At 41.8% G+C, this 10,846-nt stretch overlaps 1 protein-coding gene across 5 annotated transcripts in view; it reads left to right on the forward strand.

The window, feature by feature from the left end:
• Nucleotides 1-9,563, forward strand: part of ift140 (intraflagellar transport 140 homolog (Chlamydomonas)) — a 114,147-nt gene extending 104,584 nt beyond the window's left edge. For all 5 annotated transcript variants that reach the window (XM_080206698.1, XM_080206701.1, XM_080206700.1 and 2 more), the window contains 8 exons: nt 1,302-1,445; nt 2,160-2,288; nt 3,044-3,226; nt 4,584-4,790; nt 6,336-6,548; nt 8,085-8,251; nt 8,699-8,840; nt 9,348-9,563. In XM_080206698.1, the coding sequence (XP_080062824.1) occupies nt 1,302-1,445; nt 2,160-2,288; nt 3,044-3,226; nt 4,584-4,790; nt 6,336-6,548; nt 8,085-8,251; nt 8,699-8,840; nt 9,348-9,563 (1,401 nt within the window). The remainder of the gene's footprint in view (nt 1-1,301; nt 1,446-2,159; nt 2,289-3,043; nt 3,227-4,583; nt 4,791-6,335; nt 6,549-8,084; nt 8,252-8,698; nt 8,841-9,347) is intronic.
• Nucleotides 9,564-10,846: the final 1,283 nt, after the last annotated feature.

Raw genomic sequence — 10,846 nt, forward strand, 5'->3', positions numbered from 1 at the left:
GTGGCTGCTCCCTGGTGCCTGACCCCTCAGACAGCACTAATGCTCCCATCCACATGGGGAACCGGTGTCTGCAAGGTCCACACAATGGTCTTCACTGAGCGCCTCCTGCATTCCCCTGGGAGTGCAGTGGAGAGTGCCTTATCAAGGGACCCTGACAATTCCTGTATGAGCTGTATCAGTAGCTTCTGTGCTGGAGAAGTGAAGCCACTGCTGAGGAGCAATGGGAGCAATACAGCACCTCAGATCCCGTTGTGGGGTGTGGAGGGGGTGGGGTGGGGCGCATGGGGATTAGGGCTTGCGGCTTGGAAACGTGGCTACATTGAACAGCTGCGGGGCTGAGACAAGACACCCCTTGGTGGAATGGAATTAGATGTTATGTATGTATTTTTCCTTAATCACACTGAAGTCCTCTTTTAATCTTTGTCAGCAGATACCCAGTCACCACGTGATGCTTATCCTGTTTCCTGTGTGTGTGGATTTCCATGCATTATTCACAAAATCCCAGGTGCCATCTGTTTGGGTGGATTCTTTGAATGTTATCAGCCTCTCCAAGTTTATCTGTGTGTTCAATTTTGTACCATCAGAAAATTTAACCCTTGGCTCAGGCTTTTGTATATCAAAATGTGAAACTATGCTTGTTGCCATCACTTCACACAGCCTGTCTACTACTACTTCTCAATACCAAGCCAGTCTTCAGTCCCATATATCTGACCAATTGTCTGAAATTGAATTAGACTGTTCACAACCTTGGTATCCAACCCATTCACCCATTATCCCTGCACTAACTCCCAGTCAAACAATACATTGATTTTAAAATGCTCCTGGTTTTCAAATCCCTCCATGGCCTAGCCCCTCCCTATATTTCTAACCTCTTTCAGCCCCACAGTCTCTGAGATTTCTGCGCTCCTCCAATTCCTCTTCCATGTCCCTTATTTTAATTGTTCCACCTTTGATGGTTGTGCCATCAGCTGCCTGAATCTCTAAGCTCAACACTTCCCTTGCAAACCTCTCTCCTTTAGGACAATCCTTAAGACCTACCTCTTTGACCAGGTTGTCACATGTCTCAATATTTCCTTATTTAGCTGTGTTTCTGATAATACTCCTGCAAATTGCCAAGCATCATAACATTAAATACACTACAGCTATATAAATGCAAGTTATTGATTTTATACATTAAGCTGGGAGGATATTGCATAAGGTTTGCAAGTAAATATTTAACTGTTTTTTCTGTGCTTTGTGCATTGTTAAAGTGGTGACATTGGAGAAACTGCATAGATGATAGGCTGTGGTTGTTTTTCTAGGCTTCTGAAATAGCCAATGAAACAGGGAACCATGCAGCCTCTTATCACCTGGCTCGTCAGTATGAAGCTCGGGACGATGTTAGACAGGCGATTCACTTCTATACCCGCGCACAGGCCTACAATAATGCAATTCGCCTCTGCAAGGTTAGCACTGCCACTGATTGTTCAATCACATTCTTTAAAAAAAGGCTGCTTACGTCTTTCGTAATTTTCTCTGTTAAAGGAAATTCAACCTTATGAGTTCTACTTTTTAGTTCTAGATGCCTAAATTCTGCTACCAACTTCAAGCCTTCACTACCATGAGGGAGAGAAGCTGGAGTCAATCATCTATCCTATGAGCCTGCTCCATCATTCAATAAGATCTTCTACCTCATGGTAGTTCACTTCCCTGCACTATATCCAAAACAGTTCATTCTTGTAGTACCCAAAAACCTATCAACCCTTGCTTGAATGACTGACAAACCATAGGTCTCTAGGGTACAGAACTCCAAAGATTCACATCCCTTTGAGTGAAAATATGCATCTTGATCCTAAATAGGATTGTGCAATGCAGTTCATACTACAAGTATCTTGAGATCTCCTATATTTTTGAATACAGGCCACTTCATGGGATGAAAGTCTCCTCTAGAAGGAACCAATAGTGCATGAGATTTGGCGATTCCTAGTCGGCATAAATCCATAACCCCAAACTGGCCATAATTCATCGCAAATATGTAGCTTGCCTCACTAAACACACAAACTCACCAAGACATACACTTCCATATATTCTGAATGTTCAAATTGGGTGTATTATTTTACTACATCAGTGAGAAATAGAGGGTGTTAATAGATGGACTGTGTGAATCCATTATTATTCAGGACAGTGGCTTTGATGATCACCTGATGAACTTGTCCCTCCTGAGCTCCCCAGAGGACATGATGGAAGCAGCCCGTTACTATGAGGAGAAGGGACTCCAAATGGATCGTGCTGTGATGCTATATCATAAGGTACATGTAAACCATACATGCTCCACTGCTGATGTATTTACCTTCAATAAAGTCTCTGCTTTAGTAGTTCCTTATCCTGTCCCTCAAGTGGAAAGAGCAGTAGCAGCTCTGCTATTTCTGGTGAAGGGATTAAGAAGATTACCCTTTTCCTTCCCCAGAGAAGGGCTTCAATTGGTGGTTATGTTATGACGATTTGATTGAGTGGCTCCATCAAAACAACAACATGAGCTACATTAAATCTCTGACCTTCATGAGTTTAAACAGCAATTACAGGTGTTTTTGGAGAGATGAGGGTTTGAGATGTATTCTGAGAAGAATTAACAAATGATAAATGAATAGGTTTAGCACACCTGTAAGTCTTTTCCTTTGTAAAACATTTTCAGTATCTGCACCACCCCCCCATCCTCCCCGACCAGATAAAAGCCTCCTAATCTCTCAGTGAACAAGCAAAATACTCCCTTTGCCCAATTCTCTTATGATAATAAAAACATCTTCTGGAAAGAAAGAACTGACATTAATGTAGACTGTTGGGGAAACCCATCACTGCCAATCAATTATTTTTGAACTGTAATCACTGTTATAATTAGACAAATATGGTGTAATACTTCAAGCTATAACACTTCAAGTTATCACACTTCAAACATGATTGACAGTACATGTCTTCCTGCTGATGCTGTCATTGTATTGCTCGGATGTTGCTGCTTCTTTGCCCTGACTGTTGGACCAAATGTTGATGGTTGGCTGTTTACTTTCAGAGTGGTCACTTTTCCAAAGCCATTGAATTAGCCTTTGCTACCCAGCAATTTAATGCTTTGCAACTCATAGCTGAAGAGTTGGATGAGAATTCAGACCCTGCCCTGTTGTCTCGGTGTTCTGACTTCTTAATTGAGCACAAGCAGTTTGAAAAGGCAGTGGAACTGTTGGTTTCTGCAAAGAAGGTAAGAGCATATTCACTCCAGCAAACAGCCACCAGTCTGCTAAAGGGCTTCAGTTCAATCTAATATCTGTTTGTACTTAAGGTATCATTTTCCAATTTTGCATCCTGACTGGGAGTCTTGGCCATTAATTCCACAATATTGGAAATTCTGCCATACATTTGAATAATGGTGCCTACAGCAAGTGGGCAGCATGGTGGCACAGTGGTTAGCAGTGCTGCCTCAAAGTGCCATGGACGCCACCCCCCATGCCAGGTTCAATTCCGACCTAGGGTGACTGTGTGGAGTTTGTACATTCTCCCTGTGTCTGTGTGGGTTTCCTCCAGATGCTTTGGTTTCCTCCCACAATCCAAAAATGTACAGGTTAGGTTGATTGGCCATGGTACATTGACCATTAGTGCCAAGGGGACTGGCAGGGTAAATACATGGGGTTATGGGATAGGGCCTGGGTGGGATTGTTATCCGTGCAGCTTTCTATGGCTGAATGGCCTCCTTCCGCACTATGAATAAGATATGGATTATTGGGATTGATTTATCCCTATTTACAGATTTGTCAATTCTTTATATTGTAAGGAAAGAAATTGACACGGTTTTAGCTAAACTTGTAAAGCTGCACGATTCTAGCTTAAAGCCTAACACTCATCCTCCATCCATCTACCTACAACTGTACAACTATTTTTGGCATTGTTCTTCAGGGAGATTTTCTGTGTGGTGTGTTTCTTCCCATTATCCACTGTAAAACGCAAACACTCTAATCCACTTTATCTTTCCCCTGTTAATTCTCCCACCCCAGTTGCCAGCAGCTCTTGTACTCCAACACAGAAAATTCATCTCACCATTTTATGGTGTTGGGTTTTTCAGACAATCCAATCAACTACAATTCACAAGGTCATACAACATAAAAGAAGACCATTCAGCATGGACAGTGCTGGTCCTGAGTATAGAGGGAGTTTTTGGTCTGGTGTGCGTTTGATATTGACGCTCCTTAATTAGAAAGAGTGTTGTATTTCCCAATACTATTATCCCTCATAAAGAACACAAAACTGACAAAAACGAAGTGTTATAAAATTCATTTTTTTCTCGGTGAAATGCTGCTTTTTAATGTTTTCGGGGCTGTTCTATTAAATGTTTCAAATATTAATATTAGGATCTGAGTTAGACCCAAAACATTATTTATTGAGCCACAGCTTCTTCTGAATATATCTTTTCATTATTAGTTACTGTCTTAGCCCCAAAAATGTTCTAATCTGTATGGGGAGGGAGATGGGCATCATTCCTTTCAGTTAGTGAATGTTAAGGTGATGTGGTGGGGTTTGACAGAGAGTTCCAGCTGTGACTGTCCCTCTGTCTGCTGTTCCAGTACTACGAGGCCCTCCATCTCTGCTTGGAGCAGAACCTGACCATCACTGAGGAAATGGCAGAGAAAATGACTGTGTCTAAGGATTCAAAAGAACTTTCTGAGGATTTCCGTCGTGAACTGCTTGAACGTATTGCTGACTGCTGCATGCGGCAGGGAAACTACCACCTTGCAACCAAAAAATACACTCAGGCTGGCAACAAGATCAAGGTAAGGGAGGTGCATTTTGCAGATATCTTAATGTGATTCATTTCTAAGTTACAACTTATATTGTTCAGGAATGATCAGAGTAAACTATATCACAGTGAAAGCACATCGGACTTCACAAATCTGTCTTCAAATCTGGAACATATTGGGTTTGTTTGAAATTCAGTGAGACTGTGCATACATGGTTAACTTACTCCTTTACAGACACAACATTCTAGCTGCTGTATGCTACAAAGATGAGAAGAAGAAGCTTTTCTTATAATTGCCACAGAATCCTTAACATACGGGGGGACAGGATCTTGGTTTATTTTCTTATCCAAAGCCTCTCCACAGTGCAGCACTCCCTCAGTCATGCACTGGAGGATCAACATAGATTATGTGCTCAGATCCTGGAATTGGACTTGAATCCTTGACCTCCTGATTCAAGAGATGAGAGCGATGCTAGCTGAGCCAAGCAAAGCTCAGCCAGTGTAGCACAGTACAATCACATTAAAATATTCTAGGAGTTGGAACCCTGAGCACTGAACGTGAATCTGCCAGTTAATTTTCCCAGAATTAGATACACAATGCTTTAGCCTGTATAATACATTTGGATCCACTGTGCTTTTTCAGATTGCCCATTGTTACTTCACATCTGTTGTGTTTGCAGTTTTTTTTCTCTTTCTCCATTTTTTCGTGTGGGCCTCATGAAATGTTTGTATATGGACAGGTTTTTAAAGTTTTGGCAAGAGAGACATGGAGATGTGAGGAAGAACCTTTTTAAAAGAGCAAGTGGTAATGACCTGGAACTCTCTGTCTACGAGGGTAGTAGAAGTGAAGATAATTGATGATTTCAAAAGAAAATTGGATGGGCACTTGAGGAAAATAAACTCGCAGGGATACAGGGATCATACAGTGGAATGGGATTGGCTAGGTTGCTCTGCAGAGCTAGAATGGACTCAGTGGACCAAATGGCCTCTTTCTGTGCTGTAATGGCTCCATGAATTTATGCCTCTAACTATTTTCATGTCTTTATTGTGAATTTTCATCATGTCATTAATAACCTTTTTATATCACTAAGCAGTTTGTGGTGAACGTGCCAATCAAGCTGCATCCACTATCCTCACAGGAACAAAATGCCAGCACGTTATTACAAATCCATCCATGGCAGAAGGCACTAGCCATTTGGGGTGGTATGGTGGCACAGTGGTTAGCATTGCTGCCTCACAGCACTAGGGACCCAGATTCAATTCTGGCCTCAGGTCACCGTCTGTGTGGAGTTTGCACTTTCTCCCCATGTCTGCATGGGTTTTCTCCAGGTGCTCTCGTTTCCCCGCACAATACAAAGCTGCGGATTAAGTTAATTGGCCTTGCTAAATTGACCCTAGTGTCAGGGGAACTAGCAGGGTAAAGGTGTGGAGTTACGGGAATAGGACCTGGGTGGGATGTGGTCGGTACAGACTCAATGGGCTGAAGGGTCTCCTTCTGTACTGTAGGGATTCTATGATTCACACTGTGAACCGGGAGCTTCACAAGATATGCAATAAAATATCACCTGTTGTTTCTTAGGCAATGAGAGCACTTCTGAAATCAGGAGACACGGAAAAAATCATTTTTTTCACTGGAGTCTCTCGACAAAAGGAGATTTACATCATGGCAGCAAACTACCTTCAGTCCTTGGACTGGCGGAAAGATCCTGAAATTATGAAAAATATCATCAGCTTCTACACGAAGGGACGAGCACTAGATTTGCTTGCTGGCTTTTACGATGCCTGTGCACAGGTTTGTGTCTTGAGTAGTATCAGAGACTGCTTATCGTGGTTTCAAACATCGGTTGGGGCTTGAATCAAAATTCAGTCCCAGCAACGCTGGCCTTCCCAGAAACCTGGTATCACTAATACACCAGGGTCCCTCTGATTACTTGAATCTTGAAAATGTCTTTTCATTTTGAAAATGATCACACTGTGAATTCTCTTCTGAGCACACACATTTCTATAGCGATCATTCTCCAGGGACTGGTGTGCTTTTTTATTTTAATATGTACAATTCTCGTCTATTTACCTATACTTGACATAGAGAAAGTACAACAAAGGTTCACCACACTAATTCTTGGGCTGGTGGGATTGTCCTATGAGGAGGAATTGAGGAGAATGGACCTGTATTCACTAGAGTTGAGCAGCATGAGAGGCTATCTCATTGAAAAGTCTTACAACCCTCAACAGGATAGATGCAGGAAGGATATTTCCCCTGGAAAAGGGGAGTGTAGAATCAGGGAATACAATCTTAGAATAAGGGGTGGGCCATTTAGGACCAAGATGAGGAGGAATATCTTCACTCAGAGGGTAGTGAAGCTTTGGAATTCTCTGCTGTGAAACTCTGTCTGAAGACAGAGATTAATAAATTCTTAGACATTAAAGACATCAATGGATATGTGAAAACGGCGTTAAGGTAGAAGATCAGTCATGGTCTCATTGAATGAATGGCGTGGGCTGAAGGAACTGAATGGCCTACTCCTGCTCCTTTTGCCTATAATTTGGCACTGCTTAAGGAAGGAAATATTGTTAGAAATGGAAAGTCCCTTGGCACTGTGGCAGTGCTGCTGTTGGAGCTGTAGGAATTCCTGCTCTTTGGGCTCTGTGCATCCAGAGAGCAGTGAGCTGACCTCCCGCATTATGTGGTCTCAGTGCAAGGTGATGGCATTTTGTACCAACAGTTCTCAAAAAGCTGCTGGTTACGTTAAAACTATATTGCAGTGGTTAAGCTGTGCTTTGATGGGACAATTAGCTTTTTTTTAGTCTACAAAGTGATGGGCTTCAGTGGGCTGCATGATTGTTTTTTCTTAATGGCAAGTTGGCACAATGGTTAGCACTGCTGCCTCACTGCACAAGGGTCCCAGGTTCAATACCAGCCTTGGGTCACTGTGTGAAGTTTGCAGTTTTTCTCCATGTCTGCATGGGTTTCCCCCGGGTGCTCCAGTTTACTACCCCTCCAATCCAAAGATGTGCGGGTTAGATGGATTGGCCATGCTAAATTGACCCTAGTGTCAGCAGATTAACAGAGTAAATGTATGGGATTACAGGAGTAGGGCCTGAGTGTGATTGTGATTGGTACGGACTTGAAGGGCCGAATGGCCTCCTTCTGAACTGTAGGGATTCTATGATAGCATAATCTGGTCAAACATGACCACTTGTACTCAAACCAAGTAAAGCAGGAATCTATTGTGGGGATGTCTTTTGAATATAGAACGATAAAAACAGTAAGTGTTTCTCCACACAATGCCAGCTGCATATCTCTTTGTTTCCATTTTGTGTGTATTAGGTTGAGATTGATGAATACCAGAACTATGAGAAAGCATTAGGAGCTCTGACCGAGGCATATAAATGTCTGTCCAAAGCTAAAATGAAGAGTCAGAGTGAATTGGAGGAACGGCTGGGACAGCTGCAGAACAAGCTGACAATGGTGAAGAAATTTGTGCAGATCCGAAGGTGAGGACATGTATGTAGTCACATTTCATGGTAACAATCTTAGTCATTATAAATTTCCTATTAGAAAAATACACTTCCTCACCACAGATGACAGATTATCCCAATAAATCTAATCTCCTTATAATGGCAAAGGTGTGAACAGTGAATGAGAGGTCCTTATGCCGGGGTTAGCCTTGAGACTACTGTTTCCTTTTGACCTTGCAGCAAGCTAAAATCTTCTAACCAAGCCACACACAAATTGGCTCTGTTAAATTACAATATGTGCCTGTGACTCCCTGAGTTAACCCTGTTACTGCTGTAAACTATGAGAGGCTTAATCCTGTGACTCCCTAAACTGTGTAAAGGGTTAATCCTGTGAGTTCCCCTAGGCTTTTTGAGGAGGTTAACCCTGTGACTCCCCTAGGTGGTATGAGGAGGTTAACTCTGTGACTCCCTGTGGTTCCCTAGGCTGTATGAAGAGGATCCAAAAGAAGCTTTAAAACAGTGTGAAAATCTGCTGATGGAGCCCGAGCTTGACCAGACTGTTCGAACCGGCGATGTCTATGCGCTCCTGATAGAACATCATGCACAACAGGGGAGTTTTGAGGTGGTGAGTATTTCAATAGCTTTGAGACTAGAATGCATAAACTTTGCAACAACTGGAATTTATAGAATGCCCTAAAGACAGCAAACTATCCTGCAATACTTTACAGAAAGCGACTTGACTACGAGCTCATGGGTGAGTTCAGAGGAGAACAAAATGAGTAGGTGAAAAATAATTTTAAACAATTCTGAAGGATTTAATGAGAGAGCATTGAGAATAAGCTGAGATAGCTGAATAAATCTATTGAGTAAAATTTAATTGTGTTTGTCCCTGTGTTAATTAGTAATGCTCAATTTCTGAAAGTGAAATCGAAATATTGCCTGCTGGCCACAATCAATAGGAAGTGATCTTGACAAAAGGAGGTGGAAAGATTAGTGGTTCTGAGGGAGAATTCCAGGAGAATGTGTACAGTCTGACGGAACTGCCTCTGCCAGGATGATATTTGCAGCTGTTGTAATGTTCTGGCATATTATGTACCTTTGCTCACTGCCTTAATGCTATCATATGTTGCAGGCCTACAAGTACATGGAAGAAATGACCAAGAAATTGCCCTCTGTCAATGTAACCTACTACATCAACCAGCAAATTATTGATGCTGTTTACAAGGCAGTGGGCGTTCCAATAAAGGCCAACATTGTAATGGAAAAGGTTCGACACAACAGTGCAGAGGATGGAGATGAGGTGGAAGAAGATGTAGCTGAGGATTCTTATAACGGACCTGAGGACTGATCTCCAAATCAACAAATTGACCCTCAAAGACTTTCAACTCAAATCCATTTTTATACTGAGAATTTACCAAGGGACAATCTGTTCCAGTGGTCCAGGATTTAGAATTTTGTCTCAGGAACACCTCCAGTACATTTTTATATGAAACCCAAAGACAAGACTGGGTCACTGTACACTGACAAACATTTACACTTCCACTGAGTCCCATCCCTGCTCCCCAGTAAACATGAAGCTCTCGGATCATTGTTGCTTCCTTTCTGGCCAGGAGTCCCTGAAAGCACGAGAGATAATATCACAGGAGACACCAACACACACATGGCCTAAATGCTGGTGATGGAGTGAATGCTGTAAATAACTTGCTGCAAATACTCTATCACTCAGTCATTGTCTTAGTACAAATATAGTTTAACTAGCTTGTTGTCTGCAAAGTTCCTGTGAAACATGGAAAGGGTTTAAGTGTCAAAGGGCAGAAGGGAGCATTATTGCTCTGTACCATAATCAGCCTTGCCATTCCTGTTCTGAGCTGCTTTTAAGCAAGGGGAAAAAGAATCAAGAAAAGTAACTGACAGTGTTACATTTGACAGCCAAGCCCAGGGCTGAGTTTAATAACGCTAGTGACCAGACCAAAGGGGAAACTGAGAACTCTCCTTATGCTGGTGATTTCCTTGGGCTTTGTCAACTTATGGAAAGAATGTTTGCAACCGGAATTAGTCAAACAGACCAGAAATGTATAATTTTTATTGATCTTTAACATTCAGGTTTATTGTCTTTATTGCACAATTTGTGGTAAAACAATTTCAAGCAGATCATTTAAGACACTTTTATATATATTTTTATTAGTATTTATTCAATTACTCTTAAGATTTGTAATTCCATTTTTATCACTTTCTGCATTTTATGACAAGATTAAAAACAATAAACACTTTCCTTTGTTGTGGAAAGTCTTTTGACTTCATTCATAAAGATAAATGATTCTAATAGGAATCACCAATTGTGTTTAACATCCACAAGTGGATATTGATGATGTTTTACTGAACAGTGGGTTTCTGGCACATTCTGGTATGTGCCAGAATGAAGCAAAGGCCCTTGAGCACTTTAAAGAGGTCTCATCCACTCTAGTACTTATCAGTTCACCATCATATTGGGTAGCCTGCATCTCTCCATACTGTGGGTTGGTAATCGAGGCTTGAAGGCATTGGCAGTACTTCATGCTGATGCATGCTAAACTATTCTTGAATCCCTGCAACGTCTTGCTTCAGGCATTAGTCTCTGCAGCATTCTCCAAC

Source organism: Carcharhinus amblyrhynchos, chromosome 18 (genome assembly GCF_965287045.1).
Source record: "Carcharhinus amblyrhynchos chromosome 18, sCarAmb.v2.hapA, whole genome shotgun sequence".
NCBI classification, from domain to species: Eukaryota; Metazoa; Chordata; class Chondrichthyes; order Carcharhiniformes; family Carcharhinidae; genus Carcharhinus; species Carcharhinus amblyrhynchos.